Genomic DNA, 27,994 nt, shown 5'->3' on the forward strand with positions numbered 1-27,994 from the left:
GCTACTCCTCTCGTTTGGGAGGAGTTCCGAAATCGATTTAAGGAGCCGTTTAACTCGATATTAATGACGACGTCATGTGAACGGATACAGCATTAAATCGGTATATCGGCCATTAAACCGATTTAAAGTCGCAGTGTAGACCTGGCCTCAGTTCCAGTGCCCAGCTCCAAGTAGCCATTTCAGAGGAAGTCTGGCTTTATCCCTGAGCTGGAGGGAGTGTGCTCCATCACTCCGTGGGGAGGATGGATGTGTAATCTGTTCATACACAGGAGCTATGAGGGGTTGGAGCATGCTCAGGGAGGATACTTTTTTAGATTTTAGCTGCTAAAATCTGAGCATGTGTGAACTGCAGTTTTTCAAAAGCTTGTAACTTGGCCAAATTTGGATACCTTTTTAAAGGGACAGCAAAAGTCTCATCCCTGATTCAGTGACCACCCCCTGCCAAATTTCAGGTCCTTACTCGAAAGCAGGGAGGTGCTAGACTTGTTAAAAGAGAAAGTCTTCAGAATTTTTTTAATATGGACAAAACATATTTTTCTCCAGCCTCCTTCTTGGAATGGCTGAAATTTTCCCAAAGCTTCTGTCTGAAGCAGACACCCAGCATGGGAAACTTCAGCCCAAATGGTTAAAGGCTGGCACAGTTATTAGCAATGGGAAATGTTGGGCAACTTTGATAGGCTGCACTATTAGTTCCGCCTATAATACAGTATTTCTTGCATTCAGGAAGGTGAGTACTTGCTGGAGTGTGGTGTGAGAAAGAGGAGCCCTACTTGTTAAGCTATAGTTCAGTGGTTCTCATACTGGATCAGGACCCCAAAGTGGGTCTGGACCATGTTTTAATGGGGTTGCAAGGGCTGGCTTAGACTTCCTGGGGCCAAAGCTGGAGCCGGTGGCTTCAGCCCTGGGTGATGGGGCTTAGGTTACAAGTCCCCTTGCCTGGGGCTGAAGCTGTTGGGCTTTGGTTTTGGCCCTCTCGCCCAGGGTGGTGAGGCTCAGGCTTTGGGCCCCCTCTCCTGAGGCCATGTAGTAATTTTTGTTATCAGAAGGGGGTCGCGGTGCAATGAAGTTTGAGAACCGCTGCTACAGTTGAATGTGCCTGGAAACAGGATGATGTGAACATCACAAGGGAAAACTTAATATCTAAGTGTTATGTAAAAAGAACACTCTGCTGCAGTTGCAGTCACAGCCCAGCCACCATGTTAGCCACATTTGCTTTGTATTATGCTTATTTTGTTGGTAATGGAAAGCACCAGTCTTCTCGTTAGACGCACGCACAAAATACTGATAAATATTCAGAGCAGGGAAAAAACTCAACTTACACCACTCTACAGAGACCATATCTCTCTCTGGCACAAAAAAACTGACTGACTCTGGAGTGTGTTCTTTACATCATCTTGTGCCAGTTTTGCTGAATTTGGGCCAATGTTCTGAAATATTTTGAAACTTATTCTCGTTTGTAAGAATCTCTAGGGAGGTCACAATTATTTGGGCACTAAAACAGGGCTTGAGATAGGGGAAAAAATTTGCACTGGTAAGTTTGGCTGTTGTGCTCCCATAACCATAAGAAATGTTGCAGTGTCTGGTTTTATCTGTGTGGCACCTGGTGCATGGGAGGAGGTGACCCGTTCACAGGACTTCAGGTGATCATACAGCTTTTCTTGGTGTGTATTTAAGCTTTATTGAATGTGTACAGTGATGGAAATAATTTCATATTTTTTCTCGTTACAGCCCAACATACCTACCTTTGGCTTCCTCTTCGACATTGACGGGGTACTGGTACGAGGAAAGACTCCAATTCCTGCTGCAAAAAAAGCCTTTCAAAAGCTAGTTAATTCTCAGGGACAATTCTTGGTGCCGGTAGTATTTGTCACCAATGCAGGAAACTGCCTTCGCCAGAAGAAAGCTGATCAGTTGTCTCATATTTTGGGAGTGCCAGTGAGTAATGTAAACTTATTTTAAAGGTTTCAGAATTTTGTTAGAGGGAATGTAATGAGGGGAGGATCTTGCATTAAATGCATTTCAGCTGTTCAGTTAACAATCTTCTGGTTTTCTTTTTGAATAAGAGAAAATCAAGTATTTGTAAAGCCCTTTGAAATCTTTGGTTGGAAGGAACTCTAGAAGTACAAAGTATTATTATTACTAATTACTATTAATGGTATTTCTCAGTATCAAAGGGTACATTACTATTGTGGTAGTAATTATCTGCCTGAGAGTTCCACACTAGTAGTTCTATTTCCTGCTGGCATGAAATTCTGCTCATGCAAACTGATCTCCTGCAATGACATCATCATCCAAGATGAAAACTTGCTCCTAGCTCCTGCCTCCCTCTTGTACATGAAACACTTCTGTCCTGGTATATGACACAGGGAGGACTGGGCACTGCTGCCCATGGGGTTAAAGTGCTTGTCATGAGTCAAGGGCTGGGTGTTTGAATCCTGCTAAGATAGATGTTTAAAATTTAGAACAAGATTTTTTTCACTCTGTAGTGATCCTCATTTCAATAGGTGTCATGGGCAATATATATCTAAGTATAAAATAATATCTGAAAATATTAAGGTGTTAAAATGATCTGAAGTATCATCATAATCCTTAGAATTCACAGTCTTCAAAACCCTGTTACAAACAGTGATTTATTGTAACAACCTTCTGCAGAGTAATGGATTATTATCCCAATTTTTCAGATTATATAGTCGTCAGAGAAAAATTCACTTACTCAAGGACTGGATATTGATACTAAGACAGAGAGGGGTGTAGTGACGTAGCATGGCCCACACAGCAATCTGGTGACAGATCCAGGGTTAGAAATAAGGCATTTCTGAGTCCGGATATTCCATGTTCAGTCTATTAATGGTATCTCAATTTGATGATTTGTGCCAATGCTGAATACAGGAATTCTGTAAGCTAAAATGGAGGCTTGCTGTGTTCATTTGTAAACTAAGACTCAGAATGCTTTTTCTGCCATGTATCATGTACAGTATTTTGGCTAGGAAATTTGGGAAGCAATTGAATGATGATTGTGGCAGAGGTGCGGGGGGGGGGCATATTTTCTGTAGTGACTTTTGGTTAACAAACTGAAATACAGTTTGCATCATTATTGATTAAATCTAGCAAAGACAAATTCCTATTTTATCCCAAGCAGATTTCACAAGACCAAGTTGTGATGTCTCATAGTCCTTTACGGATGTTCAAATGTTACCATGACAAATGCGTTCTGGTGTCTGGGCAAGGACCACTTCTTGACATTGCCAAATAGTATCCTTTTGAAAAGGAAATTTTCTACTTTTAAGTACTTTCATTCAGCCAGTTCAGATTATCATGTAGAACAGGTAAAGGCCATCTGTCACTTGAGCAAAAGTACATGGTGTATTTTAGAGGGTGAGGGAATCCTAACACAATGTTCACCTTCTACACTGAAAAGTATAATAGCCTCCAGTTTTTTTCACTTACTATTATCAGGGGCTTCTCTAGGTACCAGCAAAACAAGCAGGTGCTTGGGACAGAAAATTGCCAGGGCGCCATAATGCTGGGTCCCCAGCTCTGACCTGAGGCAGTGTCCTGGGTTGGATCCTGACCGCCCTGTTGTTCTCTGACCGGGTCCCGCCGGGGCTCTGCGGTGGGGCAGGGGGATCCAGCTCAGTGGGGAGCGTGTCCCTGCTGCTCTCCCATGGGTAGTGGCCAGCCCCCCTCAGGCAGGAGATGGTAGCGTGGCCCTGTCCTGGTCGCGGAGTGCAGGGGGTGGCAGCGGAACATGGCAGCCCAGTGGGCCACTCCTCCAGCACTGGCTGTGGGCTCCTCCTTGGCTTGTCCCCCACTGCCTCCTCCTCCTGCCCAGTGAGAGGAGCGGCAGCCCAGGCTTAGTCCATGGCCAGCTCGCTGGGTCCTGGGGAGTTCGAGGCCTGGGCACGCTGCCCTGCAATCACCAGCTGCTCTGTCCCGGGCCCTGGCAGCTGAAACCCGCAGCCACCCCAGCTCACTCAGTGTGAGCGCTACAGGCAGTGCCCCCCCACCCGGCTGGCTCTGTCCCTGGCCACACCGTGGGGTGACCACCCGGGACTCTGGGGTGTTGCCCCAAGCCAGGCTCCCCGGGGTCTGCCTCCTCTGGGGTGTTGCCCCAAGCCAGGCTCCCCGGGGTCTGCCTCCCCTCCAGCCACAGGGACCCTAGGCCAGTGTGGGAGCCAGGCCACAGCCCTGCTCTGAGCCTCCTCCCCTCCCGTGCTGCATAGCAAGATGTGACACCGTGGGCAGGGCTGCTGTAGCCATTTCAGACTGGGATTGGTGCCAGGGGAGCGGAAGTGATTGTGCCTTGGCTGGAGAGGCCGGGCAGCCCCCTCCCACACCGCCACAATGCCTGCTGCTTGCTCCTGCCGGCACGGAACTGCAATGCCTAGCTCCGGAGGGCAGCGCCAAGCCCCTAGGTGTGCTCGCGGGGAAGGAGAGACAGGAGGCGAGGCAGAGCTGTTCGGTGTCTCCCGTGCAGCTCCAGGCCCCTTTGGCTACTCGGCAGCGACAGCCAGGCTGGGTATCCCGCCAGCAGCGTGACTTGGTCTGACCTGCAGAGACCGCATGAGTCCTGGGGTTGGCGCTGACATCCTGCTTATGCCAAGGTCTCCGGCGCAGGGGCAGCCCTAGCTCTGCCCAGGCAGACAGAGCCCAGCTCGCTCCATGGTCGGCCCAGTAGTAAATGAGCACACTAGTAGGCAATTGTTTTATTTCACTAACTACAAATTCTCTTTCATTTTTTTAAAATTTTAAACAGTCAAAAACAAAACAAAAAAAAATTGCAAAATGCAAACGTGTAAAAGCCAAAAAAAGGGATGAGGGGGGAAATTTTTTTGTTTGGGGCGGCAAAAAACCTAGAGCCAGCCCTGCCTATTATATATGTTTTAGGTCAGGATGATGACATATTCCTTAAACTTAAATGAAGGTGACAAATCACAGCTTAAGGATTTTGACTGCTTAAGGGATGAATCTTGAGATGCCATAATGCTATTTAACAGATGGTGTAATATGTCTAAAACAAATTTATAAAGCCTCTATATAAAGAGCCTAACAAATTTGCTGGGCCACTTGTCTCAGGTTATACCAGTTCATGGATGAAATTGTTTTTGTTAACTTGAATATTTTTATTAAAAAAGCAGAAATACAGGGCTTTTTGGTGTGAACTCTGCATTTCCAGATTTGAAACTGCCTCTATATATTTTCTTTTCCTAGGAACCCATAGTTAATATTCAATGTAAACTCACATGATAATGAACACTAACACTGTCTTCTAGGTCAAGTAATGTCCTGCTATAGGGTCTCATTAAAAATTAGTAAAGTATTAGCGTGTGTTTTACCTATGTCATGTCATGAAGAGATATAGTAAAACATGACTAACGCTTAACACTGTAAAGGTCAAATGTTTCTACAGACTCTGAGATGTGAAAGTTACTAATATTCAGTTACTAAAGGAGGGACCCTGCACATGGATGTTTGTATTCTTTTTAATACTTAATACAAATGTTGGGAAATACGACACGTACATGAGGGATTGGTTTATTTGTCTGGATCTGGCAGAGAGAGTAGATATTAAGAAACCACGCGTGTTGGATATTGTACAAGACTGAATTTGAAAATCTATGTAATCTACAGTATAAACCCCAGGTATGATTAGATAATATCTTTACACCAGATAGTCTTACTTTAAAGTATAATTTTAACACGTGACTGAGATGATAGTGCTGAAAGAAACAAATTCTGATAATTTAATTTTCAATTATTAAATATTTTTATCACTTCTGTGCTGTCACATGAATTATTATGAAAGGAAGTCCAGTTAGTATTGAGGGTAGGAACTATGTGCTGCTTTTACACAAATTAAACAGGGTGTTTTTGATTTGATCCACTCTATTAACTCAGGTTGAAATTAATAGGATTTGTCTCCATTTAAGTGCATTGGTACACAAATTAAAAGATTTCTTTTTCAACATAGGAGACATTGCTCTTTCTGCTTTCTTCCTCCTCTCCATTCCTTCCTAAGAAGCAATGAATTGCTTATTTTAAATACTTGTAGAAGGTAATTTAACTGCAGAAGTAACCAAACTGTTTTTGCAAATGATTAAAAATTTTAGAATCCTTATTTAGCTAGTGTTGCCTTGATTTCTGATTAACTTTTTTAAGTTTCTCTTTAAACAAAGATAAAAAAGATATAGCAAGTGTGATGATTTCTTTTGTTACCTTTGCTGTCACTGAACAACACAGGTTAACTGTTTTCACTAGGTCTGTCAATTAATCACAGTTAACTCGTGATTAACTCAAAAATATTAATTGTGATCAAAAAATTAATCGTGATTAATCGCACTGTTAAACAATAGAACACCAACTGAAATTTATGAAATATTTTTGGATGCTCTTCTACATTTTTTAATATATTGATTTCTGTTACAATGCGGAATAAAAGCGTACAGTGTTCACTTTATATTATTTTTTCTTGCAAATATTTGCACTGTAAAAATGATAAATAAAAGAAATAGTATTTTTCAGTTTACTTCATACAAGTACTGTAGTGCAATCTCTTTGTCATGAAAATACACCTTACAAATGTAGATTTTTGTTGTTACATAACTCCACTCAAAAAAAAAAAAAGCAATGTAAAACTTTAGAGCATACGAGGTCACTCATTCCCACTTCTTGTTCAGCCAATCGCTAAGGCAAACAAGTTTGTTTACATTTACGGGAGATATTGCTGCCTGATTATTTACAATATCACCTGAAAGTGAGAACAGATGTTCGCAAGGCACTTTTATAGCCGATGTTGCAAGGTAATTACGTGCCAGATATGCTAAACATTTATATGCCCCTTCATGCTTCAGCCACCATTCTAGAGGACACGCTACTATGCTGATGATGCTCATTTAAAAAAAAAAGTGTTAATTAAATTAGTGACTGAACTCCTTGCGGGAGAATTGTATGTCCCCTGTTCTGTTCTACCCACATTCTGCCATATATTTCATGTTATAGTAGTCTCGGATGATGACCCAGCACATGTTGTTCATTTTAAAAACACTTTCACAGCAGATCTGACAAAACGCAAAGAAGGTACCAAATGTGAGATTTCTAAAAATAGCTACAGCACTCGACCCATGGTTTAAAAATCTGAAGTGCCATTCAAAATTTGAGAGGGACAAGGTGTGGAGCATGCTTTCAGAAGTGATAAAAGAGCAACACTCCAGTGCAGAAACTACAGAACCCAAACCACCAAAAAAGAAAATCAACCTTCTGCTGGTGGCATCTGACTCAGATGATGAAATTGAACATCGTTGGTCCTCTTTACTTTGGATTGTTCTCGATCCGAACCTGTCATCAGCATGGACGCACGTCCTCTGGAATGGTGGCTGAAACATGAAGGGACATATGAATCTTTAGTGTATCTGGCATGTAAATATCTTGCATCACCAGCGACAACAGTGCCATGCAAACACCTGTTCTCACTTTCAGATGACATTTTAAGCAAGAAGTGGGCAGCATTATCTCCTGAAAATTGTGACCAAACTTGTTTGTCTGAGCGATTGGCTGAAATAGGACTGAGAGGACTTGTAGGCTCTCAAGTTTTACATTGTTTTATTTTTGAATGCAGTTATTTTTTTAACATAGTTCTACATTTGAAAGTTCAGCTTTCATGATAAAAAGATTGCACTACAGTACTTGTATTAGCTGAATTGAAAAATACTATTTTTTGTTTTTTACAGTGCAAATATTTGTAATAAAAAATAAAGTAAAATGCAGAAAACATCCAAAAATATTTAAGTAAATGCTATTCTATATTGTTGAACAGCACAATTAGTCGTGATTAATTTTTTTAGTTGTGTGATTAATTGGGATCAGTTTTTTTTTAATCGTTTGACAGCCCTAGTTTTTACCATTACTTTCAAGATGAGAATTCTCACAATATATCTGTAGGACAAAATATGTGAAATGTGTTATCTATTTCATACAAGAACAGTCAGGCTCATTGATATGTGAGTCACTTTGCCAGCATTGTAAACTTTATATGATAGAATTTATTGACTTCACATACTTTTAAAATCTGTTAAGTTGTACAAATAAGTATTTTTGGATCCTTAACTGGTGCTTTCCCAGTCTGGGTTTTTGTCAACCTATTACCATTGATATATTGCGTGAGACATATCCTTTCCTGGATATGGTTGACCATGACAGACGGCCTAAAGTTTTGGTGAGTGCATGATTTATGTTGAAGCCTTTCTGTGTCTGTTCATTGGCTGACATTCTACTTTTTGGAGACTTCTTCTTAGTCTAAAATCACAAAATTGGCTTTTTAGTTTCTCATTTTTAATACGCTTTTGACTTTGACTTCATGCGTTCTACCAATGTACTTGTTTCTCTGCAACACTTAAAAAAGGTATTCAGTATACCTTCCAACAAGTCAGCTTGGCAAGTACTTTTATTGAAGTTCACATTGGCTCTCCACTATAAAGTCTAGGGCATTTTTTAATTGGTTGACTTGAAAAAAGTGTTGCATTACAGTCTTCAATCTATCTAATATTGAGGAAAACAGGCAAAACTTTGGATTTAATGCAGTTGCCTGACAAATCTGCTACTTTGGAAAGTCTACCAGTTATCTAAGAGAGATGGAGAGGTAACTCTCTTCTCCACCCCCCACCCCCCCAAAAAAAAACAAAAACAAAACAAGAAAAAGAACAAGGAGTCCAGTGGCACCTTAAAGACTAACGTATTTATTTGTGCATAAGCTTTCGTGAGTAAAAAACCCACTTCTTCAGATGCATGGAATGAAAATTACAGATGCAGGCATTATTATACTGACACATGAAGAGAAGGGAGTTACCTCACAAGTGGAGAGCCAGTGAGGATAGGGCCAATTCAGTCAGGGTGGATGTAGTCCACTCCCAATAATTGAGGAGGAGGTGTCGATTCCAGGAGAGAGAGAGTTGCTTATTTAGTGAGCCAGCCACTCCCAGTCCCTACTCAAGCCCAAATTAATGGTGTTAAATTTGCAGATGAATTTTAGTTCTGCAGTTTCTCTTTGAAGTCTGTTTTCTGAAGTTTTTTTGTTCAAGTATGGCTACTTTAAAATCTGTTACACACCATACCACACCACACCACAGAAACACTAACCCAGGAATCAATCCCTGTAACAAACCTCGTTGTCTACTCTGTCTCCATATCTACTCTAGCGACACCATCAGAGGACCCAATCAAATCATTCACACCATCAGGGACTCATTCACCTGCACTTCTACTAATGTGATATATGCCATCATATGCCAGCAATGCCCCTCTGCCGTGTATATTGGCCAAACTGAACAGTCTCTACATAAAAGAATAAATGGACACAAATCGGACATCAGGAATATTAACATACAAAAGCCAGTAAGAGAACACTTCAATCTCCCTGGACATTCTATAACAGATTTAAAAGTGGCCATGCTGGAACAAAAAAACTTCAGGAACAGACTTCAACTAAAATTCATCTGAAAATTTAACACCATTAATCTGGGCTTGAATAGGGACTGGGATTGGTTGGCTCATTATAAAAGCAACTTTCCCTCTCCTGGAATTGACACCTCCTCATCAATTATTGGGAGTGGACTACATCCACCCTGACTGAATTGGCCCTGTCAACACTGGTTCTCCGCTTGTGAAGTAACTCCCTTCTCCATGTGTCAATATAATAATGCTTGCATCTGTAATTTTCACTCCATGCATCTGAAGAAGTGAGTTTTTTACCCACGAAAGCTTATGCACAAATAAATCTTTAGTATTTTTAAGGTGCCACTGGATTCCTTGTTGTTTTTGTGGATACAGACTAACATGGCTACTCTCTGATACTTCCCCTTCCCCACCCGGCTCCCGTAAGAGTGTGACAGTAGTGTCAAGTTACTACTACTAAGTTGTGATGTTGCTTTGATTGTACATTAATGTTTTTTGCAAATTTGTTGCATTCTCTCCAAAGGAACTGCTTGCTTGCCTGTCCTATTAACTAAAATATATCAAAGCAGATTCATAGGCATACATAACAGTGTGGTGTATTTCTGCTGAATTTCCCTTTTACACTGAACTTCAGGGATTAGGATCCCAGGCTTGCTATGTGAATTGTTTCTTCTTGTGGATTGCCAGATCCCTAGCTATGACTGCATACATAGCTGCCTCAGCCCAGGGATCCAGCTTTAAGCCAGTACCATTGCCCAGGATTTCTGAGTTTGCTGCAATGGATTTTCTTCGTAAATTTACTTCAATATTATTGCCATAGTACAACCTGTGAGATGGAGGCATGTTGGTAAGGAAACTTGTACGTAAATGGAGCATTGCTTCAGTTTGCAGTACTCTCAATTCACTACCTTTCATAAGCACTCAGAAGAAATCGCTCCTCTTTTTTTAAACAATATTCTTTGTAGTTTCTCCGACTAAAGAACTTTTCAGGCTAGTTCCTTAATATCTGGGGTACACTGCCTGAAATCTTCTGTCAAAAATAAATTCTTTCTCTCCTTTCTTGAAGTTTCTTGGGAGTTTCTTTGTGTAACATTTCCCCTGTGCATTTCATTGTTTGAAGTGTTTCTCTTTAAATTTTTTTTTAAACTCAACAATCTTACTTTAATTTTGATAGGCTGTGAATATCTATATATTTAGTTTTTTAGCAAAAAATTGGAGCTATATAGATCTGTTGCATCTTACGCTGGGGTTACGTTCCACAGTCAGTGCGTAAAGCGAAAATCGCGTATAGTCAAAATTACATTGAGTGTAATGGCGGGCGGAATCGCCTGCACTACAGGTACAGTATTAAAATTGTTGTTTTTCTCTTTGTTTGTTGTTTTTGGCGACCACGTAAAGCTGAAATTGTGCATGTTAAATGCGCGTAAGATGGAACAGACCTGTACTCACTTCTCCAAAATGTCCTTTTCAGGTGATTCTCCCTCAGTCTCCTCCAATTCGTTCTGCTTGATCTGTTTCCTTTAAATCTAGGTTATGACTAGTAGAATGGGTCAGGAATTCCAATGAAATGTATTTTGTTGGAAAATGTGGATTTGTCGAAACCAAAACTGATAGGGGCAAAAAGCATTGAAACTGTCAAAATATCCCACTTTAACATTTTCTAAATGAAAGGTTTGTTTTGCATCAAAACTTCCTTGTTTTGAAATTTTAATTTAAATTAAAGGTCTTAATTAAAAGATTGAAACCAAACATTTTGAAACTATCAAAATGAAATGCTTTGATTTACCTGATCTGAAATTTTGTTTGGATTATCAGTTCATGAAAGTTTTTGAGATTTTTGCCTTTTTGTCACAGTTTGGGTCAGGAATATCTTTTGAAATATCAAATTCTTTTGGGATGGAAAAACAGTTTCCCATCCAACTCTAACAACCAGTTGCCTAACAAAATATAGTACAACTTCTGCTCCTTTTGAGGCAGGAGTAATGCAGGCCAAATGGTTATGCCCTGAAGTCAAAATCTTTACTAACCAAGTAGCCACTCAGCCCTTGTTTCACTGATGCCTGGTCTGGAATGCTTATCCCAAATCTGTAGTTTCCACTGGAGAATATACAGTGTGGCTGCTCAGTAGCTTCAGTCATTTTGTAAATTTCTGTCATTCATTTACTATTCCAAGGCAAACTGGTAATGTCTGAAAATTGATAGCTAAAACTGACATACACACACTCTAAGCCAGTTTTCTACAGCAGGTGATGTTAATGTGATATCTGATAAAACAAACAAACCAACACCCAGGATAGCCTTTGTCTGCCCTTGGAATGGTGCCTTCGCTGTATTGTTGACGTGATGTACATGTGATACTAACGTGCAAATCTGTTTGTTTGATATATTTGCAAATATGTATTAATGAAAGTTAATTGAAGCCTTTTGTTTAACTTCTGTCTGTAAAGGTACAGGTGGTTCTCAGTCGCTCAGTACTTAACTGATTACAGAATAAGTTTGAACAGTTGAGAACAGCCAACTACACGAACATCAAGAAAGGACTGCAAGATAGAATTGCCTAAGTGTAAAAATGCACATACCGTACTTTTAGCTGCCTGTAAAGACAGAGAGAAAAATAGTGTGACTAAGCAACCAAAGAGTTTGTACGAGCTAAATCTTACCTGTCTCTAGGAAACTACTTTGAGAGATGCAACAGATAACTAAATGATAACTAAAGATAACAGATAACTAAAGTCACTAAACTGACCCTTTAGTGACTTTAGATGGGAAAACAGCAACTGAATACTACATAATCTTTGACATTACTCATAGGTATGATGTACATAATTCAAAATTGTTAGCCTGAAGTATAATATTGCCATAATATGCAAATCTTCTAATGACATGGTTGAAGTGTGCAACAAGAGTATGATGGGAACTAAAACACACTTTTCTTAGTGATATTCTAGCAAACCCGGTTGTCAGCATTTTGAACGTAAATCTGCTTTATTGCTACAGTACAGAACTGTCGTCAGAACTATCATGCCAGGTCTCTCAAAAAACCCACTATCACCACCAGTGCCAGTAATTGGTACTCTTGTTGGCATTCTCTATAGAGACTGATTAACTCCACATGGTTAACTGTGTTGGAAAACAAACATTCACCACAGAGTTGATTCCTTTGGGTTTGTTTTGTGGGTCATTGCTGGAGTTAGGAAACTTGCGCGGTGATTACCAGCTATGTGCAGAGAACGTCTAATATCAATTATTTCATGATCCTTACAATTTGCTTTAAAAATGTGCAGGAAAAATGTTTCCCCCCTTTTTGTACTTGGTGAGATTAAAAATAAGAGTTGTAAACATAAAAACATTTTAGAAATGGCCAAGGGCTTGCTGATCATAAGCAGGCCAAATATCTGCTCATGCTGTGCAGAGAAATCTTGGGGGCAAAATAAACTATGAAATGCCTTCATTTAGAAATGCAGATTATTGCCCAAAGGCACCCGCTTCTCCTTCCACGTTATCTTCCAAACAGATATTTCATAAGCACATTGTATGTGTTTAGGAACAGTTCCAGAGGAGTCACTAACTATCTGTTTTATGAGGAAGGCATTACATGAACTTCAGCTGCTCTTTTGGAACTCTTACAATTCTCGATTTATTTATTTTTTTATGAAGAACATTCATTTTAATGACATGACAAAATATGGATTTGGGTCAAAATATATCTAATGAGTTAATGTGCATATGAAAATAGAGCTAGAATCTGGTAGGAGATGCTTTGGAAAGTAATTCAATATATTTTGCTTCTTTAGTTTTAGGTATTTACATGAACCTAATTAAAGATGTACTGGAGAGATTAGAGCAGTCCTCTGTATGTTATCACCATCAGTGGAACTATGCTTCGATAAAACTGAAGATTTTACACAAACCAACATAAGCCAGAATTTCCAAGTTGAGGTTCACTGTGTGTGACTCGGTAATGTCACCTCTCAGCTTGCCATGCAACCATGGAAAGATAAGAGTCCATGATAGTGCTAACTTGTGTGCCATCTCTGGGAAGGGTGGAGAAGGAAGTGCAAATCATTAGCTTCCAGATGAACCTAGTGTAACAGTTGGTGTATAACATCTGTTGATTTCCTTAGAAATATGAAGTATTCTCAAATGTATTGTCTACTGAGATTTTCAAAGCATTATACAAATATTAACCTTGCAACAACCCTGGTAGAAAGGTAAATGTACCTATTTTACAGATGAGCAAACTGAGGAACAGAAATTCTGCGACTTGCCCAAAGTCTTGCAAATAGAACAGAGCTGTGAAGGTAGAATACAAAATTTCTGTCCTTGCTGCTGGACAACTTGTCCTTGCTGCTGGACCACACTTCAGTGCTGGGAAATATTAATTTTTAAGCAAAGTGACATCAAGAACTAGCTATATCTGAATATAAAGTGCATCTTCTATCAGTTTGCCAAGGAATGGTTGTGGGAGTAATGCTTTGTATTTCTTTTTGTTAGTAACACCAGAGGATGTTTAACTTAGTGGAGATAACTTTACTTTTTCTTGTTGCAGCATTTGCCAGCTATGGAACTTCCCAAAATTGAGGGTATGTCTTCCGTTTTCCTATCTTGCAACTGTCCTAGCATAGATTAAATGTCATCTCTTCTTCACTGTAAATTTTATTTACAGTCACAAGTTCTTGAACCGCACATTGGTGATTTGGACGGTCGGCAGAGGGAACCCTAGAATTTCTATATAAAATGTATGCAAAACGTGTGCGCACTACTGAAGCGTAGTCATTTGTGTGTGTGACGGGATTCCCGGGTGCAGTCTGGGACCATGTGCCCCCGGAACTCTCTCCAGCCTGGGCTGTCTCTCACAATGCCTTGCTAGTGACCTGCAGCAAACCCCTCCAGGTGCTGTTATTACTCAGCACAACTGCATGTGAAGCTCCACACCCAGTTATATTGTATGAATGCTCCCAGAGACACTCATGAATCACACAAAAGGTACCAATGCCAAATCCCCCCAGCTCCCAGCAATGTACCTCAGGAATATACCGTCTTGCACTGCTCAAGGCAGGCACTGCAGCTTTATTAACTGATTCACCACATCATCAATGGAAAGTAGCTATACACCAGCTTTTGCAAACCTGAGCACATTTGCCACACAATTCAGGCAAACTCACTGATAAAGATCAACAGTAAAAGAAGTTTATTGATTACAAGTGATATTAAGTGATATACCAAAAGTCAGAATTAGTTACCAAAAGAAAATGAAATATAACCACGCAGTCTAAACTCTCAGCCCTATTAGATTGGGCAACATCTAGATTAAGCAGTTTTTCTCACCCTGCTGGATATTGCAGTCCATAGTATACAGATTTCTAGCCTTGAAATCTGGGCCAGTCCCCTCAGTTGGGGTCTTCAGAGTGTTCTTATTGCTTGCAGCATAAGTGGATGAAGGAGAAAGGCCCAGCATGTGGCCACTGTGTGTTTTATATCCTCAGTCCTATGTGCTTCGGGATCAGGATAGGCGCTGACTTCCTCTCTGCCTGGTGGGTGCTCAACCCCCCCACCCCTGGACTGCCCTTGCCCAGCCTCCTTCCCCAAAGTCCCCGCCCCTTCTCCACCTCCTCCCCCTCCCTTCGAGAAAGTCCTAAGCGCTGCCAAACAGCTGTTAGGCAGTGGAGGGGGGGGAGTGCTGGGAGGGATGGGGAGGTGCAGGGATGCGGCGCGCTTGGGAGGGGGGGAGGAGGTGAGGCTGGGGTGGAGGAGCTTGGCTGCCATTGGCTGCCGAGCACCCGCTAATTTTTCTCCATGAGTTCTTCAGCCCCGGAACACCCACAGAATCGGCGCCTATGGGATCAGGAGTCCAGGCATGTCTGGAAGTATTGCTGACTGTCCAGGCAAGATTGAGGAATTCCCCTGGTGTGGCCTAATGCAAGCGAGTCATTGAATTGTAGCTCCCTAATTGGACAGTGGTTGTTGATGGGTTGTTTGAAACCCCGCCTGGGTGTTGGTTACTTTCCTTGCTGTTGCCTCTGAGGAGCTAATATCTGATTGATTCCCCATCTTACTGCTTTAGTGACCACCATACAACACAATTCTCATAACTTCACATGCATTAATGATATACATATATGGATAGAGAAATTACTTTCAGCCGATCATAATCTTTCCCCTGACACCTTGAAAGGCATGCTTTATATTTATTATCACAATTATTTACAGATGAGGAGTATGGGGGGTTACAGGGTGCTCCCCCAAGGCACCATGTGTCGCAGTGTGAATGTTCAGTTTCCCCCTGTGGTAATAGACTCCTGTCCTAGACCTGGAATTTAGCGTCCAAAATCTGGGGGCTTACCTGAAACTCCCCCAAGCTCACTACCAGCTTGGATATTCTCGCTGCCACCAGATCAGGAATTGATGGGGCCTGATCCCCCCCTTTCCTCTCTCTGGTGTCCCCAACCCTCCCTTGGGGGGACACCCAGATTCCAAATCCCTTGGATGCTAAAAGCAGGCGGAGAAAACCCCTCCCTCCTCCTTCCCAGGCTTGCCTCTTGGTCTAGCCTGTGAGTACACGAAACCAGTTTCTCTGCTTCCCAAGAGATAAGCGTTCTCTGCCCTCAGGACAATTGAGATGCAAATACCAACAGCTTGGCTTTGCCTTTCCCGTGCCTGCCTCCCGTGAGGGAGACAGATACCTGATACAGAGGTGATTCTTTTTCTCTTTACTTTGGTATAATATTTGAAATAAGTAGGAGTTAGGAGGAAACCTTGTTTACTCACAGCCAGAGAAAACAAAAAAGACCCGAGTATACAAATTCCCGCCCTGACTTTAAACAATCCAGTTCTTTGATTGGTCCTCTGGTCAGGTGTTTGGTTACCCTTTCCAGGTAAAAGAAACTTAACCCTTACCTACCTATCTATTTATGACCACGCCCCCAATCACCGACAGTAGAAAGTTTTACTGGAGGTGATTCTACCTAGAACTTTAAACTAAACAGAGGATACAACACATGCACATAGAAACAAAAGCATGCAAAGTACAAGACTTCAACATCTTCAGGAAAAGCCACTTTAGCGCACGCATGGTCAGTTTGTAGCTGGAACCGCCGTCCCCAAACGTATGGGCGTAGCTTTTCCAGGGCGTACCACATGGCATAGCATTCCTTTCACTGACTGACCAGTATCGGAGGGCCCACCGACCAGGGCGAAAATGTCTGTTAGGGCCTGGTACACTGCTTAGCTGTGGTGTTACCTAGAGCCATGGCTTCTGGCCATCGGGTAGCCAATCCACGAAAATCAGTACGTATTGGCTTTCCCTGGGTGTCTTTGTCGGAAAAGGACCCAGAATATCCACAGCTACTTGCTGAAATGGGACTCAATTATGGGATTGCTGGAGAGGGGCCTGGACCAGATCTTGAGGCTTTGCCACTGTTTGGCCCACCTCACAAGACAGGACATACTGGGCAACTTCCTTGCCCATCCCCTCCAGTAGAAAGATTTATCCAACCTGTTCTTTGCTCTGTTCACCCCAGCATAACCACTGGGATGATCATGGCTAAGCTTAAGAGCTTCCCCCTGTATTTAGTTGGAACCACCAACCATTGCGCGGCTTGCATTCTTCTGGCGTCCCCAGAAAGAGTTCCTTGTATAAAAGTCTGGTCTATAACAAACCGGGATCGTCAGAAGAGCTGAGAGCGGTGGGTTGCTCGTGCCGCCACCCAACTTCCTGAAGGCTGACATCTGCTTCCTGCTCAGTCTGGAACTGTTCCCTTGAAGCCGGACACCAGTTTTTCCTCAGACTGGGGACTTGGGCTTGGTCCCTCTGGAAGTGATGTAGATGATGGGTTGTTTCTGTCGCTGGTGTACCGCGTCCGCTGGTGCACCTGGTGGTATTTCAGGCTCTGTCCGAGCCTCTTTGGTATGGTTGTTTGTGGTTTCTGCCAGTTCAGGTCCGTTGGTCCCTTCTGGCGTTGGGATTGAAGAGGTGCTTGCACTTGCTTGTGCTGGTGCAGGTGCTGTTCCAGTTCCGGGTCTGGGACTGGAGGTTGGTGGCTGGTTTAGCCGTTGACATGGTATCCGGTCCACTACCTCAGTCTGGGTGATCTGGAGCACAGACAGGTTGTCTGTGTCCTCACCTGCTTTGTAGTTGGGAAATTTTGTGTGCCGTTGAACCACAACTGGTATCGGAGGTTAGGATGGTTAGAGCCATTTGCCTAGCCAGCTCCCTCTGTAAGGGCCTGCTTGTGGCCTCTCTCTGTAGTTGCAGCTGTCGTTGGAAGGCTGTCTCTTCTTCTTTGTGTTTTTTTATGGTAGGCCAGCTCTAGTTCCAGAAGTTTTCTTTTGTGCCATGGCTCTAGGTAACACCACAGCTAAGCAGTGTACCAGGCCTAACAGACATTTTCGCCCTGGTCGGTGGGCCCCGATCTGGTCAGTCAGTGAAAAGGAATGCCTATGCCATTGTGTACGCCCTGGAAAGCTACGCCCATACGTTGGGGACGGCGGTTCCAGCTACAAACTGACCATGCTGCGCTAAAGTGGCTTTTTCCTGAAGATGTTGAAGTCTTGTACTTTGCTGCTTTTGTTTCTATGTGCATGTGTTGTATTCCTCTGTTTAGTTAAAGTTCTAGGTAGAAATCACTCGAGTAAAACTTTCTATGTCGGTGATTTGGGGGGCGTGTCATAAATAGAAGGTAGGTAAGGTTAAGTTTCTTTACCTGAAAGGGTAACCAACACTGACAGAGGACCATCAAAGAACTGGATTGTTAAGTCAGGGGCGGGAATTTGTATACTCGGGGTCTTTGTTTTCGTCGGCTGTGAGTAAACAAGGTTCCTCCTAACTCCTTCTTATTTCAAATATCCAAAAGTCTATGAGTACAAAGGAAACCCAAAGCAAGTTGGCTATGAGGAGCTCTGTGTGGTGACAAATAGATGTGGATGGCTGTGTCTTTTGTGTTTTCTCGGCTGTGAGTTAACAAGCTCCTCCTAACTGCATCTTATCTCCAAGTGTCCCTACACATCTGTGAGTACAAAGGAACCCCAGCCATTCGGCTATGAGGAGCTTTGGGTTGTATTTACATGTATGTGGATTGGTTGACTGTTTAATCGGGCTATCTTTAAATCAGACTTGTCTTCATTATTTTTCTTATAAGCAAGAGGCCTGTATTGAGTTTTCTTAATGAGATTATAATGTTTATATTTCTTCTTTTTTTTATATAAAACTTTTCTTTAAAACGTGTGGAAGTTTCTTTTCCTAGGAGGCAAAGGGAAGGGAACAGCTAGGCTGTGGGCTATTTCCTTTAGCTTTCAGGGAAAGAGCAGGCTACGGGAAGCGAGAAAAAAGCACCTCTGTATCAGGTTATCTGCTCCCTGCACGAAGGCAGGCACGGCAAAGGCAAAGCCAAGCTGTTGGTATTTGCATCTCAATTGTCCTGTAGGGCAAGAGAACGCGTATCTCTTGGGAAGCGAGGAAACCAGGGTTCGTGATACTCACAGGCTAGACCAGAGCAAGCCTGAAGGAAAGAGGGGGAAGGGGTTTTTCTCCCTGCTTTTAGCATCAAGGGGATTTGGAATCTGGGTGTCCCCCAAGGAGGGTTGTGGGACACCAGAGAAAGGAAAGGGTCAGGCCCCATCAATTCCTGATCTGGTGGCAGCGAGAATATCCAAGCTGGTAGTGAGCTTGGGGGAGTTTCAGGTAAGCCCCCAGATTTTGGACGCTAAAGTCCAGGTCTGGGACAGGAGGCTATTACTACACCACCCATGGGCCTCTGAGGGGTGATAGAAGGATGATAAGGGGCTTGCTTTCCTTTTCGCTTTCCTCTAGCAGATTGCGCTTCCTTGTTTCTGGAAAGGAGGGCTGAACTGGAATCCCATCAGAGTCAATCAATCCTGCTCCTACACTGGTCAGCAGAGTCATTTGCAAAGTTGTGGCAAGAGGCATTCCTTCCTCTTCTCACCTCTTTCTCTTTGAAATGTGGGGAGTAAGAAATTTGGGCTTGAGAATGAAAGAAGAAAACTGAACTGGATCTATCTCATGACTTATTCCTAGCAATTGGAGAAATCAGCTAGGAATATAAACATCCATACTGTATTTTTTTCTAGAGACAAACAGATGGTAGTCCTGGTAGATCTGATTATTATGTACAGTGCTGTATGTTAATTCATGGCAGTCACACTATTATAAACATGATTAGACATGTCAGTGTTGTTCAGTGGTATGGGGCAATTTAGTTAACATTGAAGATCAAGTAATTCATCTTGTAAAACCTGTGGATTACAGTATGAGGTTTTAACAACTTCTGAAATCCTTCTGTAACGAGAGATTTGAAATTTTAGGTAGATTGAACCAAAATCATCATCTTATTATTTATTATTTGTATTATCATGATGCCTCGGAGTTCTACTCGTAGGCCAGGACCCCATTGTGCTAAGAGCTGTGCAAACACATAACAAAATGATGGTCCCTGCCTCATGTTGCACTTTGATCATTTTACTGAATTTTTAAATACAGAAGTTTGTTCAAATTGATTTAGGATATTTCCTTTTCTTTTATATCAAATTTTAATGTGGGTGTAGTGCTGTTTGTTAAATCTTAGAAAGTTATTGCATTATATCTACCTTTCATTTTTAATATTTCAATAACATTTTCTTGTTTCTGCAGCTGTTGTTTTGTTTGGAGAACCAGTCAGATGGGAGACTAATCTTCAACTGATGATAGATGTTCTGCTGACTGGCGGCTGGCCTGGAAAGCCACATCATCAAGCCAGTTACCCACATATACCCGTGCTTGCCTGTAATATGGATCTGATGTGGATGGCTGAAGCACAGTCTCCAAGGTAGGTGCAGTTATAGCACATACACTATATAATGTAGACAGTTTCACCATTTTGGGCTTCTCCACATTGCAAATAAAAGGGATTAGTCAAAATTCAAGAAGAGACAGTGTTTCATACTAATTTTTCATTGAGGTAGTCGTCACCATTGGCATCAAGACCCCGAGCAGAGCTGTGCAAAAGTAACATGCCTTTGGCAAAACAGGCAAAGTGTCACATTCTGTTCTTGCAGGGTTTGCAAAAATGCACTTTTTTTTTTCTTACATCAGATTTTTCAGTTGTAAAAATTAGGTCTCTTAAGTGAAAATTCCTTTTTCAGCCCCGAGCCATTTCTCCTCTTCCCCCAAAACACCACATAAGGTTGTTGCTCTCCTCATCCTACCCCAAATGCTTCCCAGTGAGTTAATGCAGTGTTCCATAGCATCCAACTGACTTTAAAGCAGTGCTGAAATCTGCAAGTGGTACCAATGTCCAGGAATTAACGGTATGGGTTTATTGTTTTAGTATCACCAAAAGTCCATGAAATTGAAACTCTAACTTTTTCTTTGTGTACTTAATGCAATTTGATTTGTAATAATCTCTTTTCTAGATTTGGGCATGGAACATTCATGGTTTGTTTGGAAAATATTTACAAGAAGATCACTGGCAAAGAACTGAAATATGAGGCCTTGATGGGCAAACCCAGTGAACTGACCTATCACTATGCAGAGTACCTGATTAGGATGCAGGCAGCACAAAGACACTGGAAGAAGCCTATTCAAACTCTTTATGCCATTGGGTAAGATTATCAAATATGCATGTTAGGAAATTGTTTATAACACAAATAACAGCCAGGAAAATTCTGTGGCTCCTACTATTTTATTCCTAGTTTGTCCTAATCTTATGTTTAAAAAAATTTAACTTTTTTTTTGAAAATCTTTTGTTTGTGTGAAAGTTGTTGCATTAGTCTCAAATGGGGACCTCATAATGAACCTTCCTTTCCCCCAACATATTCCTTCTTTTCCTTTTCAGTGCATTTGGAATATAAAAAATGTAACATTGTTACATTTTTCCGTTAAACGAAGCGTCTTGCACACTATGAACAAACCTTTTTCTGTGAATCAGGGTCTTTCAGGGCACTTTCAATATTTTAGGGTAAACAGCAACATCTTTCTAAATTTCATAATTCCTCCTCTTTCCCTGTGGTTTAACTGGTGTTGCATTTCTCAGTACAGGTAGCAACCCCTGTGTTAAGGTTGCCTAACACCATTAAAAATTCTTCAGATTTTTTTTTTTTTTTTTTTTAAGGCTTGGCATCTCCATGGTTTACAGCAGGACTTTGAAATTTGGGAGCGGGATAGTCATGGATAGAGGGAGGTGCCTTGTGCTGTCCACCTGTAAATCCATTCAGATTTGTCCAAATTATAAAATGTCAGAAATCACAATTTTCCCCTCGGTGCAGCTTGCCAAACCCCCTCTATTCCAATACATGGTGCATAAACCATCCTGGTGTTACTTCAGCATGCCATGTAGCGCTTCCTGAAAGAGATTCAGACAAATTGGTGGCAGCAACTGCTTTCTCCTATCAAAATACCCTTGATCTATGGGAAAGTGCAATGTGCTGGGAATGAGGAGGCCATGAATCCCACACCAGTTCTAACAATTCTGTGCCCTTCACAACCCTTATTTATTGAGGTTTTTTATCATATCCCACTGAAAGTCTGCGCAAGCTGTGAAGAGAACCCAGAACTCAGTTATGGCAGGGCCATGTCCCAACCACTTAGCCACAGTGTGTCATTTCCAGTTCCTTGTGCTTAGCTATGCTGTCTGTAAAATGGGGCAACACCTGAATAATGGAACCCCCTTTTGTGTGTTACATGTCATCTTGCAATGTCTGGTCCATGGAAGATAACAGCCTTCTGCCACCAGATGTAGTTAGTTTTTTTAGTTCAGTTGGTTAGACATCTGTGCCAGTGGTTTTCAATCTTTTTTCATTTGTGGGCTACTAAAATATTTCAGTTGGAGGTGTGGACCCCTTTAGAAATATTAGACATAGTCTTCTGACCCCCAAAGGTCCACGGACTCCAGATTGAAACCACTAGTGTATGCTGAAAATTTAGGGTTCACGCTCCCGCACTGATCAGTCATCATGGGAGAGTTTTTAGTTACGCATAGTAACATGTATTTTTTCTTAATCTAGGAGAATACACTTGTCATAAACAGATAGCTACGGGTTAATGTTTCTTTCACCGGTAAAGAGTTAACAAAGGGAACCAAACACCTGACCAGAGGACCAATCAGGAAACAAGATTTTTAAAAGCTCACAGAGGGAATGTTTGGGTGTGTCCTTTGTCTTGGTCTTTTGTCTGTCTCTCGGCTATGAGAGGGATCTTTCTATCTTCAAGTTTCTAATCTCTGTTTCAAGTGTAAGTACAAAAGGTAGAAGACAATAGGTTTTTATATTGTTTTTGTATTTACAGTGGTGTAGTTGCTGGAATGTTTAAATTGTATTTCTTTTTTAAATAAGGCTGTTTATTCATTTTTTCTTTTAAAAGCAATTGAACCTGTATTGTCAACCTGAATACAGAGACTATGTTTATGTGTTTTTCTTTCTTTTACATAAAGCTTTCTTTTAAGACTGTTTGAGTTTTCTCTGGTAAGGCCTAAGGAACGAAGGGAAGGGAAATTCTCCTTGTGTTAGATTTTACGGAGGGTGAATCTGTGCAAGCTCAGGGGAAGAAGGAGGCGGGGGGGGGGAGGTGAATTGTCCTCTCTGTTTTGAAAGTCAAGGAGTTTAAGTAAGCATCATCCAGAATAACCCAGGAGGGGGAGCCGGGGATGAGGTAAAGAGGAGACAAGGGGAGGAGGTTGTTTTCCCTTTGGTGTGAGACTCAGGGCCTCTGAGTCTTGGGGTCCCACAGAGGAGGTTTTGGGAGACCAGAGGGAGTCAAGCCCTGGAATCCTTGGCTGGTGGCAGCGAGATCAGATCTAAGCTGGTAATTAAGCTTAGAGGATTCATGCTAGCTTCTCATTTTATGAACGCTAAGGTTCAAATCTGAGTAGGAAGCTACGACAACACTTACAAATTGTTAAAAGAATCTAGCTAAGGTTGCAAGTCAAGAACTCAAGTTAGGACATTACAGAATGAAAATGGCCCATGCAGCCTTAGTTCTGAACCGTTATGTGTATGTCTCATGGTCTTTAATTGCATGACCACATAGTGTATTTTTGCCACTTGAATCCCTCTCTCTTAAGTGCCACAGGAGGGATGCCACTGACCGAGTGAACCAGGGCTGTGAAGTGAATGTGGACTCCTGTCTCTTTCACTTAATTCTGGCATTTCCCAACTTTAAACTGCTTGACTTTGAAAACCAATAACATTTCCTTAACTTTTTTGTATGTAATAGTTTCTGTAGAAGAATTTGGAGTAATTTATACACAACTCCTTTTTCTCCAATTAAAAGTTTCATTTTCTGAAGTAGGCTGTGCAAGTATTTAAGGAAAAGGTGTTTGATTTTTAGGTTGTTGGAATATACTATTGGCAAGGAGTGCTAATAAATGCATGTTTTTTTTTTCTGGCCTGCTGTCTGCATTAGCAAGAATTATTCATATCTATAATGTCTTGTGAATAAGACTGCATGTCTGTCACAGAAGCCATGGATTGCATGACTTTCTGTGACCTCTGAGACTTCTGCAGTGGCTGGTACTGGCTGAGGGGCTGTCTGAGCCGGACAGGGCGTTGGAGTATGGGGTAGTGCTTACCTGGAGGAGGGGCTCCCCGGATCCAACCGGCATGTCCGTGCAGCTCCTAGGCAGAGAGGCCAGGGGGCTCCGCACATTGCCCGCAGGCGCCGCTCCCCGCAGCTCCCATTGGCTGCAGTTCCCAGCTAATGGGAGTTGCAGACCCGGCACTTGTGGCGGGAGCAGCGCACAGAGCCCCGTTGGTCGCCCTTCCCCTAAGAGCTGTAGGGACACGCCAGTCAGCCCCACCAACCCCCACCCCATTAACAGCAGGGGTCCTGGGCTGTGTGCTGCCACCCACCCCCTCCCCCAACCAGCACCCACAGAACCCGCCTCAAGTTTTAGTTATAGGTATTTGGTTTAGGTATATACTAAAAGTCATGGACAGGTCACGGACCATAAATTTTTTTTACTGCCAGTGACCTGTCCATGACTTTTACTTAAAATACCCATGACTAAAAGGTAGCTTTTTTCATGAATGATGAAAATGATATAATAAAAATAGCTATCATTGGGCTGACCTTTTTCGCTATCTGTATACTGATGTGAGATTGTGATCAAATGCTTCACATATTTTCATGTATTTGTGTGGGGAGATGGAATTCTGTTTACCAAAACTTTGCAAAAATATTTGATACATCTGAAATCTACTAAATTGACTGACTGTGCTTTGCTGATGAAACCATATTTTGGCTTTCCAGGGACAACCTAATGACTGATATCTATGGTGCTAACCTTTATAATCGTTACCTTGAAGAGAAGAATTCCAGAAAAGGTTCCAAAGGGCGTATCCAGGCCAAAGTTGCTGCTGGGACCAGGTCTGCCACTATTTCTCAGGATGATGAAATAGACCACACTTGGCAAAATGAACTAGCACCTCCTACTGCCACCAGTTGTAGGTCTGTTCTTGTTTGTACTGGGGTTTACAATCCTCACACAGAGGTGCCCTCTGACACCAGAGAGAGTATAACTGAGACTGTGTTCCATGGTCACAGAGATTTTAGATTTGATCCTGCTTTGGTAGAGCCAGACCATATTGTACCAGATGTTGATGCTGCTGTAGATCTGATCTACCAGCTGGAGAATTTTGCACCTGATCAAGATACTAGTACTTTTTAAGGATTCTTCGTCCAAAAGCACATCAGGGTTTACAGCACAGTACAAAATGTTGCTTTCTAACACGTTTAACCCTTTAACCTCAATATTTTAAAACACTTTCCTGAACTAGCCTCTCCTACGTAGCACACCAGAACTGGCTTTGTTTGTCATAATTACCTCCTGACCGTAATGTTATGAGGAAAGTAGAATTTCCATGTATTTTAAAGTTTATTAATCATGTGTCTTACATTTCTTCTGTCAATTGTACACCGCTACCTCGATATAATGCCACCCGATATAACACAAATTTGGATATAACGTGGTAAAGTGGTGCTCTGGGGGGCGGGTCTGCGCACTCCAGTGGATCAAAGCAAGTTCAATATAACACAGTTTCACCTATAACGCGGTAAGATTTTTTGGCTTCCAAGGACAGCGTTATATCGGGTAGAGGTGTATTTAACTGCAAACAATGCAGTTGGTACCAGAGAGGTGCAACAGTGCAAACAATGCATAGTTTTTTACTTGAAACTTCAAACCAATGTTTTTTCTAGCCTACCTTAGGTCTAATATGCAGCTGAGTTTGTCATGAGTCTAAGTATCATATGTTTGTTTTAACAGGTCACTATTCCCATGGCTGTTTGTTTTAAACAGAGATTTAATTTATTTAGTCTGTTACCATTTTTATAAAACACTTCAACTGTTTTAACACACAGAGATTGTCTTCTGAAATATTATTTATATCTTGCTCCAGTTATAACACTGTAGATCTACTTGCAAAGCATGCTTTGCACACATCATATGTTGCATGAGCAAAAATAGCCAAACTAACTAGCAATTGTTGGACCAATGACATAGAACTTGCAGGATAGACAAGTTCTCTTGCAACTTCGTACATGGAATCTTCTCCGGACTGGAAACTCCTTTTTTATAGATGAAAATCCCAGGATCTGCAACTAGCTGTTTTTGTTTTGTTTTTTTTATATGGGTGAGACATCAGATCTGCTCTCTTTAAATAGGAACCTGACAGTGTTCAGTGAAAAGACCTTCTGACCAACTTTTCTTTTCACATCTTCATTTAAATTAGCAGTATGAAATCGAGAAAGCTGTAAAGTCATTGAGTGGTGGGGAGAGAAGATTGATGATGTCAAATCTTTTCAAGCAGTGTTTTTATTACTCTTTACAGACTTTTTGAGTCTGTTCTCTCCCATCATCACTGCTGATTCAGTGATTCCTAATGTTGCCATAAACAGACTCTAAAAATATTAACAGAATCTAATCTTCTAGATTTAATTACTTTGATATGAGTCGAGTGGGTTTCCTGCTCCTTCACTGAAAAAAGGACAGCAGCAATACTATGTGCTTGTGGCTTGCCTTTACTGGTTCTTTCTGTTGTGACCAACCACATGTGCCTCTTTCCTTAGCAGTATGCTGTGCCATCTAAGTGTACCAGACACTTAAATGTAAAGACTATGGTTAGGGAATTCTGAAATGCCAGGATTATACTAAAGCTCTGCCACATTTTAGTACTGAAGAGTGTTGCAGAATTCTTTAACTCCTAATGCAGGAAAGTGGCCTCAACATACATCATGGAGAAAAGTGTGGAGGTTGACAAAGAATGGAAAACAGTCTAGTTAATGTTTGTTTTCGTGTGTGTGTGTCTTTCACATATTTAAAAAGAGCTCACACCTACAGAAGTACTTCCAGCACCTAGTCTGATGTACAGCGTATGCAAGAATAATATATGCAGCTTGTCCAAACCAACTAAAATATTAACTCACACTTCAGCTGTTTGGAAAACATTTAATCATATTAGAGATGTAGCAAAATACTTAGCATAATACAGTTGCTAACAAAACTTTCTTCTTTTTGCAATCAATTAAGCTTTAACTGAAAGTAAGGAATTGAAGCTCTTTAGCAGTTTACATGTCTGAGAGAGGTCTTGTTTATTCATTTAGTTATTAAGATCTGTTTTTAACTTAAAGCACATGAAGGTGATATTCTAAGAAAAAATATAATCCTTTGACTTCTGTGGCTTCTGTTCATCTTGGGGAGGGTTCAGAATCCAAACTAGTGTGAGAGAAGTGTTGTACAAGCAATAAATGCCACCCAAATGCTCTGACACCCTTTGCCAATTAACTACAAAATTGGGCAGCGTCTCAAGTACTGTAAATTAAACTAAAATAGAGTGATCCCATGTGTGGGAACCAGATAACTAAAATCAAGATGTGGAAATCCCCAAAGGATAATCTCCAAATGGTCCTCACAGTGGCGAGAGGGCCTTAATTTACAGGTCTGCATGGTAACTATATGCATTATTCTCCTTAGGAATCAAATTAATATCATATCAGACATAGGAAAAGACCAGTAGTATGAGTTTAACCATTTCTAGACACTTCCAAGGCAAGCACTGAAGCTGACATTCTATAGCTGTGGGGCTAACCTTTGAGAGGTGCTTTTTCCTTGTTCTGCCACATTATCTGTTTTTTCAGTATCTCTTTCTTCCACCTATCTCAGGTTCCTACACTCATCACACTGGAATTGGCAGTGCTTCCCACACATTGCTGCTATGGCATCTAACCCCTATATTAAGCAGGCCACTGTGCAGGTATAGTAGCATCTGCAGCTTTAAAATTTAGTACTAAAACAGCTAGAAGAACGTTAGTGTTTGAATTCCCAGAAAGTAGAATTTGCTGCTCATTTCTCTGAATGTTTTATTCTTCATCATTGTACTTTTTGAAAAATAGTGTATCCTGTACTCATTTTTACTGAAATAAAACTGATAGTATTTTTAATCCCAAATTACGTGTGCTTTCTTTGAATTTGGAAAATGGCTCAAAAAGAGGAATGCATCAGGATTTAAATATATATGAATAGGTTTTGATTGTCTCCCTGTGCACCGCCAGTGAAGGATT

General features: G+C 41.5%; 1 protein-coding gene across 1 annotated transcript in view; it reads left to right on the plus strand.

Moving 5' to 3' along the window:
- Nucleotides 1-27,881, plus strand: part of LOC116839628 (haloacid dehalogenase-like hydrolase domain-containing 5) — a 47,110-nt gene extending 19,229 nt beyond the window's left edge. Inside the window, exons 2-8 of the mRNA XM_075073155.1 lie at nucleotides 1,729-1,935; nucleotides 3,140-3,252; nucleotides 8,119-8,212; nucleotides 13,997-14,030; nucleotides 20,093-20,267; nucleotides 20,854-21,042; nucleotides 24,686-27,881. Coding sequence (XP_074929256.1) covers nucleotides 1,729-1,935; nucleotides 3,140-3,252; nucleotides 8,119-8,212; nucleotides 13,997-14,030; nucleotides 20,093-20,267; nucleotides 20,854-21,042; nucleotides 24,686-25,103 — 1,230 coding nt within the window. The 3' untranslated portion in view covers nucleotides 25,104-27,881. The remainder of the gene's footprint in view (nucleotides 1-1,728; nucleotides 1,936-3,139; nucleotides 3,253-8,118; nucleotides 8,213-13,996; nucleotides 14,031-20,092; nucleotides 20,268-20,853; nucleotides 21,043-24,685) is intronic.
- The last annotated feature ends 113 nt before the right edge of the window (nucleotides 27,882-27,994 follow it).

Source organism: Chelonoidis abingdonii, chromosome 17 (assembly GCF_003597395.2).
Source record: "Chelonoidis abingdonii isolate Lonesome George chromosome 17, CheloAbing_2.0, whole genome shotgun sequence".
Lineage (NCBI taxonomy): Eukaryota > Metazoa > Chordata > Testudines > Testudinidae > Chelonoidis > Chelonoidis abingdonii.